The 26,015-nt window shown below is 51.2% G+C and overlaps 1 protein-coding gene across 1 annotated transcript; it reads right to left on the bottom strand.

Annotated features, from left to right (window-relative positions):
* Nucleotides 1-791: 791 nt before the first annotated feature.
* Nucleotides 792-24,368, bottom strand: SEC14L2 (SEC14 like lipid binding 2). Its single transcript, XM_074206340.1, has 12 exons — nt 24,259-24,368; nt 20,764-20,839; nt 14,103-14,146; nt 12,751-12,810; nt 12,337-12,525; nt 11,370-11,465; nt 10,475-10,535; nt 8,456-8,539; nt 6,354-6,460; nt 6,111-6,250; nt 4,739-4,908; nt 792-1,160 (listed from the first exon to the last, which is right to left on the bottom strand). The coding sequence occupies exons 1-12, from the start codon at nt 24,310-24,312 to the stop codon at nt 1,018-1,020; spliced, it is 1,224 nt and encodes a 407-aa protein (XP_074062441.1). The 5' UTR covers nt 24,313-24,368; the 3' UTR covers nt 792-1,017.
* Nucleotides 24,369-26,015: the final 1,647 nt, after the last annotated feature.

Here is a 26,015-nt window from a genome sequence, read left to right as displayed (position 1 = left end):
AAATGGATTTGTTTGACTTGAGGGAATGGTCAGGAGCTTGGTTTGGTCCCCCCCGGCGCTTACGCCTCGGGTGACCAGTGGCCGCCTGTCCTGAACAGAGGCCGGAGGCCCTGGTCCTGGGCTACCTTAGTAGAGGGTGACCTTGGCCCAGTGCCTCCACCTTCCCAGGCCTCCGTTCCTGCCCTTTACAGTGAAAGGGCTGACGGAGAGGCTGTCTACAGCCCCGTGCCTCTGTGCTTCTCTTCTCTGTGTCGGCCTTTAGGCCGGCTTGGAGTTAGTTTATTTTACTTGGAGCTTGCTAGACTATAAGCCCCCCGAGAGCAGGGACAGTGCCTTCTCGGAGCCTTGCCTCTCCCTCTGTAAGGCCCATAGAACAGAGGCTGGCAGTGCTGGGCAGGGACCCAGGTCTTAGATAGAGGTAGCTCTCATTAGAGGCCACAGGAGCCCCTGAACCTCTCCAAGGAGGGGGATAGCTTGGAGAGACGGTGCTTGAGCTCCTGTGTGAGATCCCTTCTGGCTGGATAAAGTGCCCCCATGCCCAAACTGGTCCCCTGATATCAGCTACCTCTACCCTCTCTATAGCAATGTGCTTCTCAGCGCCCTGGCCAGAGTCCTGATGCCTAATACCACCCATTCCCTCCACCCCTTCTCCCTCACCAGTGTCTGGCTCCCTTTCCCCAGCCCAGGGAAGCTAGCCCAGGACAGAAACTATCCAAGGATAGGCAGATCCCATTGGTGCACAGCATCCATGGAACCCTGAGTTAAATTGGGGGATGGGGGGTGGAGAGAGATGGGGGCAGGGGAAGGGACTTGTCCAGAGCCACCCTGCTTCTAACCACCCCCCAAGTTCTTCCCCTATCACCCCCATCATCTTCAGACTAGGCTGACTGCACCCCAGAGGTGAGGCAGGGGTGGACGTTGTCCCAACCTCCACCCCGGATCCCTAACACAGAGCAGCGGGGTGGTGGGGCTGGATGGTGGATTAAGCGGACCTGGGCAGGGGCTGAGGCAGGGCCTTCATTGCTGAGAAGGTGCCAGCCCCTTCTGCCCCAGCTGCTGCAGCCTCTCCTCTGAGGCCTTGTCTGGGAGCAGCACCTCCACGGTGAAGCTGACCTTCTTGGCATGGATGAAGCTATAAGTGTTGTCAAACCTCAGGACATCTGCAAGGAGACAGAAATGGAGAGGAAGGTTCTCAGGGAGGGTCTTCCCAAGGCGTAGATGCAGAGAAGAGACAGGGGTCTTTGGGCCAACAGTGTATACCTCGGTGACTCGGAGGCAACCAGCAAGACAAAACCATGACAACAGAAGCAGTTTTTAAAGCATTTCCAATTCTCCAGGTATTTTCTTTTTTGTTTTTGTTTTTTTTGTGAGGCAATAGGGTTTAGTGACTTGCTCAAGGTCACATACTAGTAAGTATCAAGTGTCTGGGGCTAGATTTGAACTCAGGCCCTCCTGATTCCCGGGTTTGTGCTCCATACACTGCACCACCTAACTGCCCCTCTAGGTTCTTTCTAAACCTTTTCCTTCAAATAACCCTGGAAGGCAGTTGTGTCTCCATTTTAGAGATGAAGAAACTGAGACTAATCCCCAAGATTAGACTCTCCAAGGACCTCTAAGGCAACCCATACCCAAGCTGGCATCCCTATAAGGATGCTGCTAATACTGAAGGGGTTTAATTAGTACTGTCAGTTGGTAAGCATTGTTCTACAGCTGAGATCAAATTTAAATAACTGGACTTCAAAACCTTGGATTTTAAACATAAATCTGTAGATAACGTCCTTCCCTTTAATTGGCTTCCTAGTAATCCCAGACTCTGCAATTATCATTTACCATTATTGTGAGTGGGGTTTCAGTGGGCTGCCCTAGGGGGCATGTCTCTGGCCTAGAACAGTCCTAACAAGGGCCAAGTCCCCCGAGAGAGAGCAAGAAATGCCTCTGTCCTGTCAACTCCACCGGGACCCTGGGGTCAGGCCTGAATGGACCCTGAAGGTCATGGAATCGAACAGATGAGGAAAATGAGTCTGCAACGGCCAACAGGCTGTGCACCCCCCCCCCTGTCTCCCAACCATCCCTCTGTCTGCTTCAGCTCCCACTGTCTCAAAAAGGCCACAGAACATCAGAGCAAGCAGGGATCTCCAGGTCACCTGGTCAGCAAATACCTGAATGGAGGGAATGAATGAAGTGGACTGGGTGAATGAATGAATTAGAATAGATGAAGCAGAGAATGAGTGAGTGAAGTAGAATGGATGAATTAAGTGAATGAATGAAGTATAGTGAGTGAGTGAATGAGTGAAGTGAGCAGAATAGATGGAATGAATGAATGAGAAGAGAATGAGTGAAGTGAATGAATGAAGTGGACTGGGTGAATGAATGAATTAGAATAGATGAAGCAGAGAATGAATGAGTGAGGCAGAATGGATGAATTGAGTGAATGAATGAAGTGGAGTGAGTGAGTGAAGTGGAACAGATAAAGCAGAATGAATGAAGTGAAGGACTCAGTGGAGTGAATGAATGCTTTCATTGAGTCATGAATAAAGGTCAATGAACGTGGCCTTGAGACTCAGGCCCATGTCTCCAGCTCCCCTGTTTCTCCCCACAGCACCTAGCCAGGGTCCCCTGACCCAGCAAGCCTGGCCCTGAGCCAGCCAGGAGAGGCCGTGTGGGGCAGGGGAGGGCGTCAGGCAGAGCTGGTGCCAGCCGGCTTCCAGACAGAGTCTGCCCGAGTCACTTCACCTCTGTGTCCCTGGATAACTCTCCTAGAGGTGCCCACCAGCACCTGTAGAAGGATTTTCCTCTGCCAATGCCGTCCCAAGCAAGCTCCCCCAGGAGCCCCTGAGTCTCCGAGGAACTGTCCAAACTGGCCGGAGCAGGCCCAAGCTGGGCCTTCACAGTCTCCTCGCCACCTCCCGGTTCCAGCTTGCTTGGTTGGCTGGAGGGTGAGGAGACTGCCCTCCCCCAGCAGCTGAACCTGCCATCTAATCCTCCCTTCCTGCCAGACACCTGCCCCAGGGAAACCTGAGCCCACGTGGCAACAAGAGCAGGCCCGGCCCCCACAGGTGTCAGGTCTGAGGTGGGCAGTCTTGGGGCACTGGGGTAGCCACACTTGGGGCACTGGGATGGGTAGGCCTGGGGTCCTGGGGTGGCTGGACCTGGGGCATTGGGGTGGGCAGTCCTGAGGCGCTGGGGTGGCCACACTTGGGGCACTGGGGTGGGTGGGCCTGGAGTCTTGGGGTGACCTGGGGTCTGGGCCTGGATTTTAAAAATAACTCCTTGTGGCCAGACCTGGATTTGAGCTTAGAGGGGTGTATGTGTACCCAGAACTTGGCCCAGTTCTGATACACAGTGGAGGGAAGGGGGCTGGGCCAGGGAAAGGCTTGGAGGCATCACTAGGGTAATGTCCCTGGGCCTGGAGCTTCCTTCCTTCAGTTTTCCTCCTGGGAAGAATCAGAAATGTGCAAGGTGGCACAGTGGGAAAAGTGCTGATCTTGGAGTCACAAAATCCTGAGTTTAAATCCTTCCTCTTAAAATTTCCTAGCTGTGGGATAGTTACCCGGCCTCTCTGGACCACTGCTTCCCCCTCTGTAAAACGGGGGTTGGGCTACTTATACACTTCAGGGTCCATCCCAAGTCGCCAGGCCTCTCTGGGCCTCAGTCTGCTCATCTATAAAATGGAATTAGGAATAGCTCCTCACTCCCAGGCTTCTTTCAAGGCTCCAGCAAGATAATTGTGGCTGTAAAGCCAAGCTCGAGGGGCTCCATGAACTCTGGGTTAATGAACCTTAAATTTAGGCTGTGGCTCTTCTCTCCCACCCATAGACTGCAGCCCCTCTCATCAGGACCAGGTCTGATTGTCAGCTTTGCAGAAGCTCCGCTCCATGGAGAAGCCAAACAGCTTAGGGCTTCCTGGCTCCAAGGCCTAACTCTGGGTTGGGAGCAGAAGTGACCTTGGGGCAGTCCTTGTTATCACTAAGCCCCAGGCTGAGCCTGCTAGGGCTAGGTGGGGGTGCGAGCAGACTGAGATGGGTGAGTGTGTGTGAAGAGAAGGGTGGGGAGGGTATAAAGGGGGCCAAAGGGGATGCACAAGGCCCCGCACGTGGAGGCAAGGGGGCAGGTCTGGGAGAGCTGAGGAGATGCTGGGCATGTTCAGCACAGGTAGGGGGAGTCCTGAGTCCACCCCCTGGCTGAGCTGCCATGGAGATGAGCCCCAGGGCTCCTCCAGCTGCCTTGGATCCCCTGTGCCTCCTCCCTGTCACTGCCTCCCTGCCCCCTCCCCATGGGCCTGTTCCCTGATAGTGTTGGGAGGGGAGGGAAGCTCAGGGACCTGGAACATCAGTCTCACATCCCCAGCCCCTAATTGGACTCTGGGGGATTCTCCATGCTCACATAATCACCACCAGCCTCACACCTGCCCAGCAGCTAGTCCTCTGAGTGATCTGACCGTTGATCTGCCCATGGAGAAGTCTGGTCCTGGGTTCTAGCCATCAAGATCTGGGGCTGGCACCCAAATGATCTCCACTTCCACAAGGGGGAGAACAAGGTCTTCTAAATTTTACGATTGAATATTTATAAAATGAGGAGTTAGACTAGGTAATCTCTAGGCCCCATCTATCCATGGTTCAACACTCCCTGTTAGAACAGCCTTAGAAGGCTCCCCCAACACTCATAGTCTCACTCTATGCTAAGTCCAAGTCTCTCCTGGGGAAGAAAGTATCTTAAGTCTAGACAAAGGAGCACTTACAGATCCCGGGGTCATTGCAGGTGAGTGTCCCATCCTCAGGGACCAGGTGGGCATTGTACCTCTGGCTGGGAAGCACCTCTGTCATTTCGCCGGCTCTCTGCCGCTCACCAGTTTTTGTCTTCAGGAATACCCCAAAGCCCACGTCTGCCCCATCTGACATGAACTGCCACCTGCAAGCAGGTACAGGCCCCAATCACAAGAGTCCTCTCCCAGCTTGGTCCTTTTCTGGGGCCAACAGCCCCAATCTAACTCGAGAGACTAGAATCTGGGGCCAGAACTAATGGTGATAAATGTAAACTCCTGCACTCGGGTTCAAAATGTCAATTGGAAAATGGAAAACACTCAACCAGCCAGACAACAGTTTGGTGGAAAGAGGCCTGGAGACTTTATTGGATCTCGTGGCCAAAGACCCCACTTTGTGACAAAAGCCATCCAAAGAATTAACACTATTCTAAGCTGTACTAACGCACCCCCCCCCTAAAATTTTATCATTAATTTTGTCCAAGGTTTTGTGGCTAGAGGTCTGGTCTTGTAGTCAGCAATTCTGGGTTCAAATCCTGTCTTTGATACATGCCAGAGAGTGACCATGGCGAGTCCTTGAAGCCCTCGATGCTTTGGTCAACTTAATAAGACTACTAAATGGCAGAGGAGGCACTGGCCTAGCCCTCCACCAAGGAGACCACAGGTCTAGCCCCAGTCCTGAGTTTACAGATACTTGGTCTCTCACATGTCCCCAGTAGAATAGAAAGTCCTTGAGGACAGGGACTGTTGCATTTTTAAGATATTTGTACCTGTGGCATCTAGCACATCATCTAGTTCACAGTAGGTGCATAATAAATGCTTGCGGATTGATTGACATATTCAGAACACAGAAGGTTCTGAGTTTTCAGGCCTGGAAGGTCATGGATGGAGAGCAAGAGTGGAAAAGAGCTTTGAGATCCTGGCACAAGAAGAGAGACTGAAGAAACTGGGACGGCTAGAGCCACGGTGGGGCATGATCACTCAGTAAACATATATTAAGCGCCTCCTGCATGACAGACTAAGTGATGGTGGCTATCTTCAAGTGTTTGAAAGGTTATGCTTTTCTGCCGAGACAGTCGGCAGAACCAGATGCAGTGCGCAGCAACTGCCAAAAGACAGACTGGGGCTTGACAGAAGGAAAAACTTCTGAACTGAAGCTATCCCAGAGGGCTGCCTGGGGAGGTGGTGAGCTCCTTGTCATAGGCAGTCTCCGAGAAGCCTACTGGGGCCAGACTAAAGGATGGAGGAGAGTTCTCTGAAAAAGTCAGCTCTTTTCCCTCCCTGCTCAGCTCCTGCTAATTCTGAAGGGCTTCAGAGGTAGGGCACCTGGAGGGCCTGGGCCCTCCCTTACCTTAGGACACACCCCGGGAAGAGGATCTCGTACTCCACCTGATGGGAGGAGCCCCTGTTGATCTGGACCGTGTGCTCATATTGCTGCTTTACCTGGTCCCGGATGTAATACTTCTTGGGGATTTCACCCCCGTAGTTGATCTGCAGGGAGCCCAGGGGGTGAGTGGGGGGTGGGAGGGGAAGGAGATGTCCTGCCCCGGGTCTACCCCTCCCCCCTTCCCTCTGGACCCTGGAGTCCCCATACCTTGGATTTGCACTTGGGGTCTCCATCAGGGTCTGTCATGGTACCCCCATACTCCACAGGCAACTGGTCTGGGCTGATGTGCTTCAGTAAAATCTCCTTCCAGTTGGCTGGTGGAAACAGGAGGCAGCAGGATCACCCCAGGATAGAGGTGCCATTATCTCCAGTGGGGCCTAGATTTAGTCAGTTTGTCCATAGAGGCCTCCCCCATTCACCTAGGAGCTCTCACAGGAACTATCTTTTGCCTGTCTGGCATGGGATAGCTACTTAATAGACATCTAATAAAATTCAAAATGGAAAAAAAATGGATGATTCTCTGATTCTCAAGGTGAGGAATAATATGAGTCCAGTGCTGGAAAGGTTGGCTGGCCCTACCCTCATGCCATGAGCCAGCCTCTCCAAGGCTTCAAAGAAACCACTGAACCTCAGAAATACAGGCCTCAGGGATCTTTTGGTTCAACCCTCTTCTACATACAGGATCCTCCTTAGACTTATTTCCCTTTAAGGCCCCGTGATGCCAGAGAGAGGGCTGCCTAGGGAGAGACTCTGATTCACTTAGCAAATGTGTAATCCTGGATAACCCATTTCATTTCTCCCTACCTTGGTTTCCCCATTTATCAAATGAGGATCACAATAGCACCTACCTCAGCTAGTTGTGAGGACCAAATAAGATAATATATGGAAAGTTCTTTGCAGACCTCAAAGTGCCAAATAATCGTTAAATATTATGATTATCTGTCTACATTTGGAGAGCTCCTTCTCTCAGGATTGTAGTCATCCTTCACCACCAACCCCATCCTGTCTCAGAAGTGTTAGAAACACCCCAGCTCAGGAGATCTTGGAAGGCTTGAAGCTAGTCCTGACAAGGAACTGATTGAGTGTCTGTCCCCTAAGTGTCTAGCTGGTCACCAGAAGAAGGTGAGGTTGGCTTGGGCAGCCCAAAAAACCAGCCAGTACAGGCCGGAAAATCCACGAGGTCTGGTAGGATGAAGAGGCCTGAACTTGACCCTGGTCACAGACTAGCTCAGTGAACTTCCTTGACCTTCTCCTTGATTGGGAAGGATCCCAGGGGCCAGCTAATACAAATCCTTCATTTTTCAGAGGAGGAGCCTGAGATCCAGGGAGTCAATGACTTGCCCACAGTTACACAGGTCATTAACATCAGAGACAACATTTGAACTCAGATCCTCAGACCCAACAGCCAGTGTTCTTTTGCCTTTGTGATATCCCCAAATTCCATTATACAAAAGAGGAAATAGAGGTCTGGAAATATATTAAACACAGTTGTTCATATACATTTATATAAGATTGTTAGCTGCCATGGGGGGAGAGGAAAGGAAAGGTGATAGAAAAATCTGGAACTCAAAAGTTTGCAAAAGGATGAATGTATAAAACTATGATTGTATGTACCTGGAAAAAAATCAATAAAAATTTTAAAAATGTTTGTATATTTGCCTATGGATATGTTCTCCTTACCCACTCTCAGAAGAATGTAAGCTCCCTGAGATCAGGAACTGTTTCAATTTTGCCTTTGCCCATACACAGGGGCAGAAGCTGCTCAGATTAAATAATGGAATCTCACTGGGGGTGGGAGCAGAGATCAGGGTTTGAGAGAGATGCTCAGACCACCTGCTCACCTCACGCTGGCAGGAGGACCAATTCAAGGTAGAAAAGTATTCTGCCATTTTCTTTCCGAGCAAAGCCACAAGCATTAGCCATTCAAGGAAACCCAGAAAGAACCCAAGGATTCTGCGTCCATCTCTCAAAGCCAATTCAGCCCTGGACAGCTCCAACTCTGCCCCTCAAGGTTAGGCGCTGGATTTCATTCAACCATGTCTAATTCGTCATGATGTGGTGAGCCACAATGTCCAAGGTGTTTCTTGGCAAAGCTACTCCAGTGGTTTTCCATTGCCTTCTTTAGTAGATTAAGACCACCAGAAATTCAGTGACTTGCTCAGGGACACACAGCCAGTATCTGAGTCCAGATTCAAACTCAGCTCTTTCTGACACCCTGCACAGGGCTCTATCCCTGAGTCACCTAGATGCTTTTTTTCCAGGTCAGGAGAGGGCAAGAATGGAGATAAGAGGAATGGAGAACTACTCACATCCCAGAACCATGATCTTCTTCCTCGTGTCCTCACTCAGGAAGGGTTTGATGAGATTGTAGGCCACAGGGAATATCTTGGGAGCTAGGACAGACGACACAGGGAGGAATCATGAGCTGGCCAGGTCTGGACGGAGGCACTAGAGCATCTGCACAACCGCACGCCTCCTTCACCCTCTTTCCCCTGAAGCCAGGTAGACAGCCTTGTTTTCCCTCAGTCCTGGCCAGTGAGCCCTCCACAGGTCCTGGACTCCTTCTATTGTCCTCCCACAAATCCATGTGAAGGCCTGCAGAATCACCTCTCCTGTCCTACCCCTACCCCCCCCAGGGGGGCAATTTCCTCCCCCATCCTTAGAGACCCAGGGTCAGTGACCACCTCCAGGGAACCTTCCTGGCTCCCTCCTAACAGGGGTGTTCTTTTCCCTTTTCATCTCTCCTAGCACCCTGTCTTGCCAGGCAGTGACTAGAAACAGTTCCTACCCCACTCCCAGCCTGCAAGGTCCTGGGGTACAATGTCCATCTAACCATTAAAACAAACATTTATGGAACCCTCCTTAGGCAAGATACCTCCCTTGAGGCTAGAAAACAAAAATGCAACAAAGATGCCCCTCCTCTCCCTGAACCTCAGTTTCTTCATCTACAAAAAATGGAGGAAATTGGACTAGGGGACAGAAGGCACAGTCCCTGCCTTCAGTAATAATAGCCTACCAATCCCACATGATCCCTCCACATGCTCTCTAAATTCCATCCAAAGCAGCCCACTTACGTTCCCTGTACCCAACACTCCACAATCTACCTCCGCACCTTTGCACAAGCTGTTCCTTCCTCCCCCCCATTCCCTCTCTTCCTACTCATGGAAACCCTGGATCCCTCCAAGGATCAGTTCCAGTGCCACTTCTCATATTAAAAAAACCCCTTCCTCACCCTTCTCTATCACTGGTGCCCTCTCCATCCCCAATCATTTACTTATCCATGATTACATTGTTTTCTACCTAACCCCAACAGTGAGCTCCTTGAAGGGAGGGACTGGTTCATTTTTTCTTTGAACCTAGCACAGCATCAGGTAAACAGCAGGTGTTGAATAAATACCAGTTTCCTTCACTGACTCATTCTTCCCACTTTATTGAGAGAGTTTCTAGAATGAAAGCTCCTGGAGGGCAGGCACTTTTTCATTTTGTCTTTCTGCCCCCTCTCCCCATGGGACCTGGTATACATCTGGTACACAGCAGGTGCTTAATAAATTCTAGTTTCATTCATTGACTGAGTTATTCCTTCATTTAGAGGGCTCATAGACCGTAAGCTTCGTAGGGAGATAGATGATTTCCCTTTTATCTGTATAAATTATTTCATAATCATTATATAATTTTAGCCTCACACCCACTATATCAGCCGAACCCTGTAAGGTAGGTTCAAGGTATAAAGTACAAAGATTATCCCCATTTTTGCAGAATAAAAAAAACCAAGGCTCAGGGAGGGAAAGGGATTTTTCTCCAGATGTCTAACCAGTCTGTGTCAGAAGTGGGATAGGAACCCAGGTCTTTTCAAGCATGGAAGTGTTTACAATTTGATCTCATCTTCCTCCATGCCCAACAAAGTGTTCTGTATACTGCAGGCACTTAATAATCAGTTGTTGAGGGGCAGCTAGGTGGCACAATGGATAGATCATGGGCCCTGGAGTCAGGAGGACCTGCGTTCAAATCCGACCTCAGACACTTCCTCATTGCCTAGCTGTGTGACCTTGGGCAAGCCACTCAACCCCATTGCCTTAAATACATTTTAAAAAATTGAAAAATAAATAAAATTAAATAATCAGTTGATGAATGACCAAATGAAACCTCAGCAGTGGGGCATGAGGGTGAAGAGGCCTCAGTGAGCATCCCAATGCCTGTGCCCATCACACTCAGATAGGCAAGGCCTAACTCCAGGGAACTCCACTGGACCTTGGCTTCATTGACCTCTGCCTGTCAGATGTACCCGTATCTCCTCCCCATCGACCTCACCATTCAAGTTCCCTACTTACCTTTCACAACAAAGAGACGTCCAAGGGTTTCTGGGTAATTCTCCTCAAACATGCAGAGGAACTGGACAGGTGGATTGAAGGGAGAATGAAGAGACCTGTTAGATTCTTAGCCCCAGCTCCAACCCCACCTAGTCTTCTTGGTCCTTTTCTGGGATGATCTGACCCCCTACTATACCACCCTCCCCAGCTCTGGCCTCCATCTGAACAGCCGGGCAGAGGCTGAGCATTACCTACTACAAAAGAAAAGAAGGCCAAATGATTCTGGGCTCTGGAAACCAGCATTGTGGTATGGTCAGGGAATCGTTGCCTAGAACCCTAGTGGGTCAGGTCAATGCAACTCCCTGGGTCAACTGGCCGGCCCCCTCCCATCTGCCTCCTCCACCACTGAGTCACATTCTGTCTCCAAAGCACAAATCTAGAGTTCAGAAATCTCAGCTACCATGAGATCCAGCCACTTCATTTTACAGATGAGGGAACTGACTGCCAAGGACTCATTAGACCCTAGATTCAGAATTGGGAGGCCCTCTCTAGACCCAGACTGCATCCAAAAAAGAATTCTCCAAATCATTTCCCCAACATGAAGCCCCCCATGATAGGGAATTCACTACGTAGGGGTGGCCCTGTGCATAGAGCACAGTGCTTACAATCAGGACCCAAGTGTCCATCCAGGCTCAGACATTTACTAGCTGTGTGACTCTGGGCAAGTCACTGCAATTCTGTCTGCCTCATTTTTCTCCATATAAAACAGAACTCATAACAGAGCCCACCTCACAGTAGTTTTGTGAGGATCAAACAGGACGAAGGCCCCGGCTTTACAGTAGGAGGTTAATAAATGCTCATTTCCTTCCCTACTCTAGCCTGCCATGCCTAGAGCTTGAAGCTCTGATTCTCTTACCTCCCCATACAGCTCCACTGCAGGCTTCCAGAGATGCTTGAGGCCCAGCCCTTCACAGTCGTACACCATCGTCAGCGTTTCTATCTTCTTCCCCAACTGCAAGAAATGGGAAAGAGCGGCCTGTTGAATGGAATGCCCCACCCTTCTCCTGTACCCCCTTTCTCAGGTTCATGCCATGTCAGGGCTGGGAAACACCTTAGAATGTGAGATGTCAGAGCTGGGAGGGACCTTAGAACAGGGGATGTCAGAGCTGGGAGGGGTCTTAAAAATCATTTAATCTGAGTCCCTCATTTTCCAGAAAGGGAAGAGACAATTTGCCAAGGTTTCATGGCAAGCGACTGAGTCAGGCATGAAATCCAGACCTCTTGACTCCCAACACAGTTTAAATATAATCTTGCTTGCTATGCAAAGCTCTGCCCAATGTGGCCCCTTCCTCCCTCCTTCATTTTCTCACACAGTCCCTCCCTCCACAAACTTCAGATCCAAGGAGACTGGTGTTTTGTTGTTTCTCCAAGATGACCTTCCATCTCCCCACACTACATCTTTGTATTAGCTGTGCCCCCTGCCTGGAATGTCCTAGCCCTCTGCTTTGCAGCTTGAGTTCCTCGGGCTTTGCCCGAGACTCAACTCCAAGGCTATCTTCTGCTGGCCTTCCCAGCCCCCCCCCCCCCCCGGCTGCTGTCTTCCCCTTCAACATGCCCTTCCCTCTTGTGTCTGAGTCTTGTTTGGATTTAGTGACATTCGACCTTCCTCTCCCACTAGATTGTAAGCTCCTTTCTTTGTACATTACGCATATAAAGTTTATGACATACAGCAAGCACTTAATAAATGCTGGCCGACTGACTGGCCCTTTCTACCACACCACTGCCCCCTTCAGCTTCTTATCAAGCAACAGGGCTCCAGACGGGCCAATAGAAGCCAGGCCTCTCCAACAGGGGCCATCCTTCTCCCTTCCATCCCCACTCACCTTTTCTGACTGTTGGGCACACACCAGCCGGAGCATCTCACAGTCTCTCATCTTGGTCCTAAGCAGATCCTGCTTGGAAGCAGACAGCAGCAGCCCCCTGACGTCCAGAGGCCCGATGACGTCATACCAAACAGGAGCGCCATTGAGGTCAAAGCCGCACATCCCTCCAGCCAAGTATTGTTGGACGACCTGAGTGGAGATAGCGGCAATCCATTCTCTCAATGCCTCACCCAAGGCTTGGCTGGAGGAAGGGCCCAGGATAGAGGAGCTCTGCCACCCCTGCCCTTGGGGCAACCCAGAGAAAATCTGGCTGCATCCTAGGTCCCCAAAGAGTTTTCCTTTTGGAGATTGGCATAACTAGAATTGTTGGGGATGTTGGGCTGGTGATAGTCAAGGATGCTTTATCTTCCTCACCTCTGGAGGCTGCCAACTCAAGATATTTTCAATATCCTTTTGTTTCCGGAACTCCACATGCTGTGAAAACATAAACACACACACACACAAACACACACACACACACACACACACACACACACACACACAGAGGGACCATGTTCTAAAAGTTCATTGCCAAAAGGACCTCTACAATCTCTAATGCAATATAGTAAGCCAACTCAGCTAGGAGACCCAAGAACCCGATTTAAATTCTTATTCCACCACGTCCTGACTGTGCACCCTTAGCTTGGGTCCTTTCCCTCTCTGAGCTCCAGGTTCCCCAAATGCTCGTTCTCTCACAGGAATGTTTGCCTTTTAAGGAGAGCACTCTGTAAAATGGAAATAGGGGCATTTACTTTTAATCTTCTCCATCTCTTTCCTATCCCACAAGACCAAATTTCTCAAGATCCTAGTGTCCAAGGGTCTTGTTATTGATAATAAAAAGTCTAAACAAACAGTCAGTGAGGAATAACCAATGGAGCTCTCATCCTCCACCGATATTCCAACAATGTCTCTAATTTGGTTTCTTTTTCCTCAGTAGGGTCAAGAGAGCTGGAGTTGGGTCCCCAAAATGCTCATGAGAACTTCTTGAGGAAATGGACTGTGGAGAAGACTGGCATGGGGTGCAATCTGCAATAGTGGGGGGCATACTCTTACAGATAATATCACAGCAGTCATAAAAATAATAATTTCAAAATGGCACCCACTGCTAGAGTCCACCAGCCTCTGTCAAAGGGACAAAAGCTCTGGCAATTTCCAATCCCAAGAGGGAACTCATTACCACTTAGTTAGGAAGACCTAAATTCAAATCCCACCCACTCTCCAACCTTTAATAGCTCTATAGCCATAGGTAAGTCACTGAAACCACTTAAGCCTCAGTTTCCCATTCGTAAAATGGGGATAATAATCTGTCACTCCCTACCTCACAGAATTGACAAGAGGAAAGCTCCTTGTAAACACTAAACATAGAAAAATGGGAGTTGTTTTTATCTTTTTATGACCATCAAGGCAAGAAAGGATTCAGGTAGAGACCAGGGGACAGGTGTGAGTGGTCTGAGGTCCAACCTAGCAAAGGGGGCCCACGTGGGTGGATTTGGGAGCCATAGCAATGGAGCCACCAGGGTCTGAGCTGGTGGAAGGTGTGAGGACTCCCTCCAGTAAATCACAACCCAACTCAATAATCACATAGTCACTTATTTCACGGTGGTCATTGAGTTTAACAGAATGATTTCCTGAGAACAATCCTTTTGGGATAGAATGAAGAAATTCTGGAGGAGAGGAGAAAGGGTGAAGGTGGGAGGGCTGACTGAGGAGCCAAAAAGGAACCTCACCTTTCTCAACATGGCCTCCGACTTCTGCAGGTCGAAGCTTCGAGCTAAAACAAGAAAAGAGACCGAATCATGGTGAGATCACTGGACTGGGGTCATTCTTTCCAGCTTCTCCTCTAGCCATCAGCCCTGGTCATCCTGGATCATTGATCTCCCCAGTTACTAGAAAAGACAGCATTTACTCGGCCATACGTTTGGAGAATTCTAAGCTTCCTTCCTTCCTTAGAAGGAGTCTTGGGGTTGGATGAAGAGAGAAAGTTTGGAGAAATAGGCCTCAGTCTTCTCAGCTGTAAAATAAGGGGAGTGACTTGTCCAGGTTCACAAAGGCAGTGTTAGAAATATCAGGATAATAAAAAGAATGAGAAGAAGCCAAGTTTTATGAGTAAAGGGTCATCTAGGGCTCCTGATGGTCTCTCAGATCCCCTACGGTCTCAAGATTATGATTTGATAACAACCCCTCCTGGGATGCTAGCCTTAAGTTGGCACCAGGTCTACCCCAGCAGGGCAAAGATTGGTGGAATTGGAGTTGTAAGGTCAGGAAAGGGTTTTGCTTCCATTGATCTTTCTGAATCTCCAAAGAGGGTGAACCCTGAGCTCCTTTATCAGCTAGCTCTTCTCCAGCCCAGGCTTATCTTTCTCCTTGGAGGACTTTGGCCCATGGACCTGGGTGCTTAAAGGTGACCAGGATAGCCAGATGAAGGAGAGACTAGGCCAGGGGAGGGGGCGGCCCCAGGGGTAGAGGGGCAGTGCAACCTCATGAAGCCTTGAGTCTTTCTCCCAGAAGACAGAGGAGTCATTGATGTGGCCACATTGGACTCTGATCTTAGCCCACTGCATTATTGACTCTGGCATCAGAAAACAGGAGTCCAAATAACAGCTCTGTGATTTTTGTGACCTCTCCCCTGCTCTGGTGGGAGAGCTTGCCTTGTCTGGTTCTGCAAGCCTCCGAGGCTTGCAGGAGCTCTGTGTGACCTTGGGCAAGTCATTTCCTTTATGACATGAGGGAGTTCAGTGATATGGCCTCAGAGATTCCTTCTAGGTCTGGTTAAGTTCCTACCAGCTCAAGTCAATGGGATCCTCTCAGCCTCAGTTTTCTTATCTTTAGAACAAAAATATCACCCACCACCACCCATCTTCCATGTTCAGGAAAGGAAGAAAAGTGCTTGGCAAGCCTCAAGCATTCCTCAGAAGCCAGGAGACCATTATTATCAAAGATCTCAAAGGACTGCATGTTTCTCAGGCTCTGGGCATTATCTTCCTGTGAGTTATTTTATCCCACAGGTAGAGGGATAGGCCTGGGAAGGCCCCTGATAATAACCACAGCTGTTTCCAAAATCTCAGAGTTTGCCAGGGCCCTTTAAGGTAAGAAGCATGAGTAAAATTATTCTAATTTGACAGGATAGCCAACTGAGGCCCAGGGAAAGATCATTTAGAAGTGGGAAGGAGGGGCGGCTAGGTGGCGCAGTGCATAAAGCACTGGCCCTGGAGGAGTACCTGGGTTCAAATCCAGTCTCAGACACTTAATAATGACCTAGCTGTGTGGCCTTGGGCAAGCCACTTAACCCCATTTGCCTTGCAAAAACTTAAAAAAAAAAAAAAGAAGTGGGAAGGAACTCAGGCCCTATCCAGCCTCAGACACTTCCTAGCTGGGTGATCCTGAGTAAGTCACTTCACCCTGTTTGCCTCAGTTTCCTCATCTATAAAATAGGCTGGAGAAGGAAATGGAAACTCCTTTGTCTTTGCCAAGAAAACCTCATATGGGATCATGAAGAATCTGAAAAATGACTGAAAACCAAAAGGGAACCACCTAGTCCCCCCATCTTAATTTACAGAGGAAGAAACTGAGGTCCAAAGAGATTTTCCCCAGTGACTTGCCCAAGGACACACAGTCAGTAGTAGGGGCAGATTTTGAATCCAAGTCCTCTGCCCCCAGAGATATATAGATCTTTCCATTGTAACCTGTTGTCTCTCTAAGGGGAAGAAGTGACTTGCCCCAAGATCATATAGCTAGTGGAAGCAGAAATTAAAAAACAAACAAACAAAATAAGAGGAAACCTGGCACAGGGGAGAGATGATAGCCTCGGTCAGGAAGGCCTGGGTGCAAATCCTCCCTCTCACATCCACACAGTTTGGCTTCTCTGGGGCTTGGGCAGCTAAGATGATGGGCACTGGGAAGGGAAGGGAAGCTCCTTTTGTCAATTCAGTTCCAGGCCAGGGCCACGATAGCACTTCCTCAGTCTAGAAAGCACTTTACAAATATGTTCCATTGGGAATGCGGGGCTATAATTGTACCCATTTCATGGATGTGGAAACTGAGAGGCTGAGCAAGTAGCACAGGATGGTAAGAGGAGATTCAGATTCATGCTGGCTTTCTTCCTCAATACCAAGAAACTCTAGGAGGGAAGTGTGAGGCTTGGGGTGGGGATGGGGAATCTCGTTGAACCCTAGGAGCAAGGCTGCTCGCAGCCCCCCAAGCAGGGGAAAGGACCCAGTAAGTCAGATGGTCCCAGTGATCTTATCTCTTCAGGAACTAAAGTAAACTATGAGCTACTCCAGTTATCCCTTATCAAGAAAAGTCCAACCTCCGGGGTCTTCTGCCTGACCTTTGTCCTCTGGCCTAGCACCACCCAAGCTCTCCGGGCCCCACGTGCCTGGCCAGTTCAGGTCTACAGTGAGCCCCAGGAGGCCACCGGTTCATCCCAGCCCCCTGCCACACCATAAGGCAGCCCCAGATTCTGTCTTTACCACAACCCCTCCAGGGAAGGAGAGCCAGCGGGACCCCTGAGTAGCCGAGGAGATCCAGGGAGGGGAAGCCACTAGTTAAATTTGGTCCTCAAGTCCCTAGGAGTTATGGAAGCCTATACCTAAGAGTCTCTGCCTGCTCTTCCCCCAAGAGCTCCTGGGCTTCCTCCTTCCTGCCTTGGCCCAGCCAGGCCTTCTGGACAATACCAGCAGTCATGGGTTCCTCCATGCCCGCAGGCCTCTTGGGCTTCCCTACTCCTGCCAGAACGAGTTGGGGACCTGACGAACCAGAAGGGCTGAGATTCCCAGCTCGAACCCCCAGCCAGGAGCCATATCCTCCTGCCTGCTCTTCCCCAGAAAGCTCCTGGGCTTCCTCCTTCCTGCCTTGGCCCAGCCAGGCCTTCCGGCCAATACCAATGGTTGTGGGTTCCTCCATGCCCATGGGCCTCTTCGGCTTCCCTGTTCCTACCAGAATGAGTCAGGGGACAGACTAACCAGAAGGGCTGAGATTCCCAGCTCGAACCCCCAGCCAGGAGCCACATCCTCCTTCCTGCTCCTCCCCAGAGAGCTCCTGAGTCCTCCTTTCAGCCTTGGTCCAGTCAGATCTGATGACCAAGGCCAATGGTTGTTGGGTTCCTCCATGCCCGCAGGCCTCTTCTGCTTCCCTACTCCTGCCAGAACGACCTGGGGACCTGAGGAACCAGAAGGGCTGAGATTCCCAGCTCAAACCCCCAGCCAAGGAGCCACATCCTGCTGTCTGTTCACCAGTCTGGAGCGGTCTCCATAAAATGAAGAGAGGAGGCCGCCCAGAATATGAAAATCTATTGTCTATGACTGTACATGAATAGTAAAAACTACTTACCTTCTCAAAGAAGAGAGAATTTGGAAATCAGAATTCTTAAAAATAGGTTTTTTTAAGGGCAGCTAGTGGCATAGTGGATAGAGCACCCGTCCTAGAGTCAGGAGGACCTGAGTTCACTTAATAATCACCTAGCTGTGTGACCTTGGGTTAGTCACTTAACCCCATTGCCTTCAATAAATAAAATTTTTTAAAAGTTTTAACATGTAATTGAGAAAAAAATAAACAAAAATAATAATAAATGTTTTAAGTATCTCAGAACCTGTAGGAACAGCAGCTCCTCACAGTAGAAGGGAGAAAGACAAAAGGTTACTTTTTTCCCAAAGTACAACTCACAAATAGAATTATTCGGGCTCCAGGAGGCTAAGAGGGAGGTAGGGGGAATATGGGTTCAAATCTTAGCTCAGCCATTAAGTGTGTGTCAAGGGCCTCAGTTTCCACATCCATAAAATCCTGGTGGGGGTGGGGGTAGACCATGGCATGATCCTTCAAGTCTCTCTCAGTTCCAATAGTCTAGGGGTTGGCCCTGGAATCTTCTCCTCTGAGACTTGATCAGAAAGAAACTACTCAGCAAGGACTCCCAGAAGCCACAGGAAAGACACGCAACCATTTTCTGAGTCTCCCTCCCGTAGCCACAATGATGCTTTATGTAAGCCTGGGTTCCTCATTCCCCTGCCCTGCTCCTGGCAGCAGAGGCTGCTGGTAACAAGGGCTGCGTGGGAGCTGGGATCCAGGAGACCGGAACCCTCCCCCCATCCCCTCCCCCTCTAGCCTCCATCCCCCTGGCCTGTTTCAGCCCATACTCGGGCCAGAGGGTGATGGGAACATGCCCCCCCCCTTCCCTCCCACTACCCCAAGCCAGCTCTGGGGAGAGTAGAGCAGCCAACAACTTTCCTCTAAGAGACAGAAGAGACCAAGTCTGAGGGAGGGAGAAAGAGAAGATACTGCCAGAGAAGTAAGAGACTGGGGGCTCCCCAGGGACCTGAATCTTGAGGGTCCCCCAGCCCCTGGATCCAGGTCAGGTTGGGCTCCCGGGGCCCTGGGAGCACTGACGTTCCTTCCCCACCCCACCCCCATCACCAACTATGTCACCAGAGCATCCCTCCCCCAGACACCAGGCTCCTGGTTCCTCATCCCCCGCTCTGCCCTTGACTGAAAGGGCCCTAGATTCTCCTCCAGTCTCCTCCTCCAATCCATCTGCCAGTGGGGAGGGCATGGCCCAGCTGCAGGGTAATAACAAAGGATCTGATCTGAAAAACTCCAGACCTGGATTCAAATCCTGCTTCTCTCCCTATCTGGGTGACCTTGGGCAAATCATTTCCTTATCTGTAAAATGACATTCTAGGTTCTGAGGTCCTTTTCAGTCAAGGCATTCCAGATTCCGGGTTCTAAGGATCTTTCTGGTCCTGGTACCCTAAAGGCTCTTCTAACTTTGACAAGTCCAGGTTCTTTGGGTTCTGACACCCAAAGCCCCTCTCAGCTATGGTATTCTAGATTCTGGGCCCTGGTACTTTAAAAGCCCTTCTAATTTGGACAAGTCCTTCTCAGTTATGGCATTCCAGATTCTGGGTTCTAAGGCCCTTTCTGGCTTTGGTCCTCTAAAGATCCTTCTAGCTTGGACAAGTTCAGGTTCTGGGTTCTAAGGTTGCTTTTAGCTATGGCATTCCAGATTCTGATTCCAAGGCCCCTTCTGACTTTGATCCTCTAAAAGTCTTTCTAGCTTGGTCATTTCAGTTTCTAGGTTCTAAGGTCCTTTTTGGTTATGGCCTTACAGATTCTGGGTTCTAAGGACCTTTCTGACTTTGGTATTCTAAAGACCCTTATAGTTTGGACAAGTTCAGGTTCTAGGTTCTAATGTCACTCTCAACTATAGTTTTCCAGATTCTAGGTTTCTAAGAACCTTTCTGGCTTTGGTCCTCTAAAGATCCTTCTAGCTTGGACAAGTTCAGGTTCTAGGTTCTAATGTCACTCTCAACTATAGTTTTCCAGATTCTAGGTTTCTAAGAACCTTTCTGGCTTTGGTCTTCTAAAGATCCTTCCAGCTTGGACAAGTTCAGGTTCTAGGTTCTAATGTCACTCTCAACTATAGTTTTCCAGATTCTAGGTTCTAAGGACCTTTCTGGCTTTGGTCCCCTAAAGATCCTTCCAGCTTGGACAAGTTCAGGTTCTAGGTTCTAATGTCACTCTCAACTATAGTTTTCCAGATTCTAGGTTTCTAAGAACCTTTCTGGCTTTGGTCCTCTGAAGATCCTTCCAGCTTGGACAAGTTCAGGTTCTAGGTTCTAATGTCACTCTCAACTATAGTTTTCCAGATTCTAGGTTCTAAGGACCTTTCTGGCTTTGGTCCCCTAAAGATCCTTCCAGCTTGGACAAGTTCAGGTTCTAGGTTCTAATGTCACTCTCAACTATAGTTTTCCAGATTCTAGGTTCTAAGGACCTTTCTGGCTTTGGTCCCCTAAAGATCCTTCCAGCTTGGACAAGTTCAGGTTCTAGGTTCTAATGTCACTCTCAACTATAGTTTTCCAGATTCTAGGTTCTAAGGACCTTTCTGGCTTTGGTCCCCTAAAGATCCTTCCAGCTTGGACAAGTTCAGGTTCTAGCTTCTAATGTCACTCTCAACTATAGTTTTCCAGATTCTAGGTTCTAAGGACCTTTCTGGCTTTGGTCCCCTAAAGATCCTTCCAGCTTGGACAAGTTCAGGTTCTAGGTTCTAATATCACTCTCAACTATAGTTTTCCAGATTCTAGGTTCTAAGGACCTTTCTGGCTTTGGTCCTCTAAAGGCCTAGCTTGGACAAGTTCAGGTTCTAGGTTCTAATGTCACTCTCAGCTATGGCATTCTAGATTCTGGGTTCTAAGGACCCTTCTGATTTTTGGTACTGTGACATTCCAGATTCTAAGGTTCTAAGGGTCCTCCTGGCTTTGAAACACAAAGGATCCTGAAGATTCAGATCTCTAAACATCAGAAGCAGCAGAGTTTTCCAGGGAATGACATTCTAGCTTCAACAAGTCCTGATAAAAAGTTCCTGGCCCCAATTGGCTCCCCTCCCCAATCCCAGCTCACCTCGGAGCCATCGCAGAAGGAAATAGTCATCTGGGGTAGGCAACAAGGGCATCACATCTTGGAGGTTCTCCCGGAACTATGGAGAGAGAAGAAAAAAGGTAAGACGCCTCCTGACTACCCAGCCCCATCCCGCATCCCATAGTACCATACTTTTGGGGGCCCTTTGAGATCGCAAACACAGGGATCCATCAACTATCCAGTCCACCTTCCTGCTTCAAGCATCTAGCTCCTGCTTGCATACTTCCAGTGACAGGGAGCTCATTAACCCATGACACAACTCATTCTATCACCTGATGCTTCTAATGGTTATAAAGAATGAAAACTCTCTTTTGCTAAAAGCATACTCTAATATCCCGAGGGGGAAGCAGTTCCCAAGGCTCAAATAAAATGGTTCAAGAAAATGTAAAAATAAAAAAAAGGTTAAAAACCACAGGCAATTAGATCCCCAGGAGTCTTGGGTGCTCTCTACCCAAATCCCAAAGATAGCTTTTCTACCATTCTGGTCTTCAGGTCTTCCAATTGGGTCCCACCTAGAGTCAAAATTAACCCCAATGGTCCCAGGGCTGGATCACTCCCCCCCCCCCCACCAGAGACCTAGCAAGTATGGTGGGAATGCAGGGAGTTAACCCACCCCAGCCCAGTTTCACTAGCATCCTGGCTAGCAAAAGCAAATCACTTCACCTTTTCCACTCCAATGTTGTCATCTGGGCACAATCATAGAAATTACCTCCTTGGGGCAGCTGGGTGGCACAGCAGATAGAGCACTGACCCTGGAGTCAGGAGGACCTGTGTTCACATGTGGCCTCAGACACTTAATAATTGCCTAGCTGTGAGGCCTTGGGTAAGTCACCTAAGCCCATTGCCTTAAATAGATAAAAACAATTTTAAAAACCTGAAATTACCTCCTTGTGGTAAGGATCAAATGAGATATTTGTATAGAACATTGTAAACTGTAAAGCTCAATCAAATCTCAACTATCATTATTATTAGCAGCAGCAGCAGCAGCAGCAGCAGCAGCATCATTCACTCATTCTCTGGGCTTGTCTGTCTGTTTGGGGGGAGGGCCTGCGTCTTCTGTTTTTACTGGAATAAAGAACTTGGGTGGAAGGGAGGGAGGAAGGGAGGGAGGAGGGAGGGAGGAGGGAGAAAGAAGGGAGGAGGGAGGGGAGGGAAGAAATGAGGGAGGAAGGAAATAAGCCTTTATTAAGTCCTTCTATAGACCTGGCTGTTTATAGCTCTAATCTCATTTGATCCTTACAACCCTGGGAGGGAGGTGCTATTATTATCATCACCTCCCCATTTTACAAATGAGGACACTGAGGCAGAGATTAAGTGACTTGTCCAGGGTCACACAGCTAGTAAAGGTCTGAGGCTGGGGAAGAAACTCTCTACAAAAGGTACCTCCTCTGTAACTTAGGAGTCCCAAGGGCCTGGGGTCAGTCACAAACCCAGAGTCACCCAAGGGTACTTGAGCCCTGGTTACCCTGACTCACCTCCCTTTCTCTCTGCTATGGCATCCCTGGTTCAGTTTGACAATATGCCATCCTCAACACACACACACACACACACACATGAGATAAGACTCCTGGGGATCTTTCTTCTCTCTGGATCTTTGGTTAGATCACTTGATCTCTCTTAGTCTCAGTTTCTTTGTCAGAAAAATGGGGTCTGGGGGGCAGCTAGGTGGTACAATGGATAAAGCACTGGCCCTGCAATCAAAAGAACCTGAGTTCCAATGTGACCTCAGATACAATAATTACCCAGCTGTGTGACCTTAGGCATGTCACTTAACCCCATTTGCCTTGCAAAAAACAAATAAATAAATTTTTAAAAAAAGAAAAGAAAAATGGGGGCCAGCGAGACCTAGTCTTGAAGCTCCCCTTCCTGAGGATGGCCCAGAATAAAGAGGGTGGGGGAACCTGGACCTGTCCTCAGGGAAGTCCTGGGTCCCTCTCTGGACCTCGCCATTTCCCTATCTGCAAAGTGAGAGGGCTGGACTCCGGCTTCTGACCCGATGATCAAGACGGGCCATTCTGCTTGAGCTCTGGGCCCAGAAAGCTCCCTTGGTTTTTCCCCACTTCCTGCTCTAAGAGCCCTCCAAGTTCCAGGTGCGGAATAGGAGCTTAAGAAACCCATATTGACTGGACTCTCTTGCCAGGGTCCCACCCATCCCCCAATGCTCCCCTGCCCCCACCCTGATGCCGCCGGGCCTGGATGGTGACTGGGCATCCTCGACTGAGCTTCCCCCCCAGGTACGTCCCATTGGTCATTCACCTTTCGGGGCAGAAACCACGGGAGACCAATGGGAGCTGGCCACCTCTCCCCTCTCCCCAGTGTCCGGGGCCATTCTGCCCCCTGGCCAGACCAGGAGGGGGAAGGTAAAGCCATCTTCCTCCAAGCTCCCAGCCAGGCCCTAATCTCAGGCTAATCCCATCCCCCATGTGACCCTGGCAGGTCAGTGCGCTGGCCTAAGGACACTCCATCCAGCCCCAGCCTCAACCGCCCCCTTCTGGAGCGGCAGCCAGGCCTGCGCCTCCTTGGGCACAGCCAACCCAGGCCGGGGGGGACCCGAGCCCAAGAGCTGAGGAGGCGGGCAGTCTCTCCCTCCCTGTCAGGCTGCCCGGCCCCGGGCCACCAAGTGCCTGGGAGACCGAAGGGAGAAAGTCATCGCTGGGGTGGCAGAACTGGGGAGCCCCCCGCTGGGCCCTCCTGGGCTGCAGGGCGAGGCGGCCCCACTGGAAGCCGGGAGGGGCTTTAGGTGGCGGAGCGGCACCTGAGACGTCCGGGCTGGGGAGACCTTGCTCGGATGGGCCTTGACCATGACGTCCCAGGCAGGACCCTTCCGGAGCATCTCTTCCCACCCCGCCAACAGCCGGGGCTGGGAATGAAGCCCGTGGGGGGGGCTGCCCCCCAGACCTGAGGCCCGGGGCTCAGCCGGCCTGCCCCGGCTTTCCGCTCCCGGCGCACGCAGCGGGGAGCTGTCCCCCAGCTCCTCTCGGGGAGGCAGCGCGCAAGTTTTCACCAGGGGCAGTGGGGCCGGGGCCCCGAGAAGGCTGGCCCCTGCTTCTGGGCGCCCCCTCCTCCGCACCCCTTCAAAAGGGGCTGAGCTTCCTCTCCGGGGGGGGCCCTTCTCCTCGGGAGGCGACCCCCAGGCGCCCTGCCCCCTTCTGCTAGACCTCTGGGGGCGGGGGGAGGGGGCAGCCTCTCCCCTCGTGCTGTGGGGGCTCCCTGCTCCCGGGGCCCTCCCCATCCTCCTGGCATCCTGGTCCCGCGGCCCTCCGCCCCCCCCCCGGCCGGCCCGGTGCGCCCCGGGGCCGGGCAGTCCTGGGGGCCGGGCAGTCCTGGGGGGGGGCCGGGCAGTCCTGGGGGCCGGGCAGTCCTGGGGGCCGGGCAGTCCTGGGGGCCGGGGCCGGGCAGTCCTGGGGGGCCGGGGCCCGGCCGGGCAGCCCTAGCGGGCGGGGGGCTGCGCAGCCTCCGCAGGCGCCGCCGGCTCACCTTGGCCAGAGCCTCCTCCTGGCGCGGGCTCAGGTCCCCGACCCGGCCGCTCATGCTGCCGTGGGGTGTCCGCGCCCGGGGGTGTCCGCGCCCCGGCCGCCCGCTCCCAGCCTTTTTGCCCGGGCCGCGGGGGCCCGGTGCCAAGCGCCGCCCCTTAAAGGGGCCGGGCAGCCGCGGGGGGGGGCTCCCCAAACCCTAGGACGTCACACTGGAAGGAGCGCGGGGATCAGCGAGCCGGGGGCCTCTGGCCTGGCCGGGGGAAACCCGAGAAGCCGCCGCTCCCCACCGCTCCCCGCTGCCCCCCGCTGCCCCCCGCTGCCGGGGGCTCGGGGGTCCACCCTCCCCCCGCATAGTCATTTGACAGAAGAGGAAACTGAGGCACACCGGCTTCAGGACCGTGCCCAAGGTCACACAGCTAGAAGTAACTGAGGCACGAGATGAACACAGGACTTTCTAACTCCACTCCCAGTCCCCATCACTTTAGGGGGTTAGTGAAGGCTCATTCCCTTTTCCAGTCCTGCATTTGGAGTCCTGAGGAATTCGATTGAAAACCTGACCCTACCTTTGGCACCTAACCTTTCTGGGCCTCAATTTCCGCATCTGTAAAATGGGCTTCGAGACCACTTTCACCATGCCGAGTTCTAGCATGGCCCCTGCTGCTTTCAGCTTCCTCCACCCCAGGATTTTTCCATTCCTTTTTTCCTTGCCCTTGTCCTTCACTCTGCCCTTCCTTCCCTCACCAGCCACTCCCCAGATCCCATAAAACATAAGACTGTCAGAGCTGAGAAGGATCCTCAGTCCCTTTAGTCCCACCTTTCATTTTACACAAAAAGAAACTGAGGGCCAGAAAGAGGAACTGAGTTTTCCCGACCAGCCAGCAGCACAGTTGGAGGGGAACTGTCTTCCACAGCCTCAGTTTCTCCACTAGCTTAGGCCCTGCCTCCCTGCTCAGACCCTAGGCTGTGAGGTGGAAGGAAAGGACTGAAGAGTTGATTGGGCCCAGTGAAAATCCCTGTCTTATCACTCTTATCTGCTTCCCTGATCAGAGCCCTGTGCCAATCCTCCCTGCCCCCAGCCCCAACCAGTAAGACAGGAAAGCCACTTCCTGCCCCTCCCTGGACCCTCTGGTGCCCAGGGTGCTGCCAATGTCATGGCCTCAGGATGGAATCTCCCCGGGCTCCAGGTCAAGAGGGAGGTCTTCTCTAGCTCTAGGTCAATGCGGAACACAAACTCCATCAATCTGGCCTCTCTGGGGACCAAGAGCCAACCAGCCAGCCCGGGATGAGCTGCAAAAGAGAAGACTGGGAATCCAAGAGCCTGGAGACTTCTGGGAACCGTCACTGAGAACAAGGAATCTTCTGGAATGTTAGCACTGCAGCCGGTGGAATGTTTGATTCCAGGCACCTAGGCGGCACCAGAGTGGATAGAGCACCAGCCCTGGAGTCAGAAGAACCTGAGTTCAAATTTGACCTCGGACATTTACTAGCTGTGTGACCTCGAACAGGTCACTTAACCCCGACTGTCTCTCATCCTGGGCCATCTCCAGTCATCCTGGTCCATATCCGGTCCCTAAATCCAGATGACTCTGGAGGAGAAAGTGAGGCTGGTGATTTGGGACAAGCCCCTCCCACTCAAATCCAATTCACGTGCTTGTCATGGCATCACCCCATTGATGTCATGGTCTGCTTCGAGAAAGGACAAACATCATCAGCACCAGTGACACTGGGGACCCAGAATTAAGGAGAATCCGCTTGCTC

Source organism: Macrotis lagotis, chromosome X (assembly GCF_037893015.1).
Source record: "Macrotis lagotis isolate mMagLag1 chromosome X, bilby.v1.9.chrom.fasta, whole genome shotgun sequence".
Lineage (NCBI taxonomy): Eukaryota > Metazoa > Chordata > Mammalia > Peramelemorphia > Peramelidae > Macrotis > Macrotis lagotis.
This window is presented reverse-complemented; position numbering and strand designations above follow the sequence as displayed.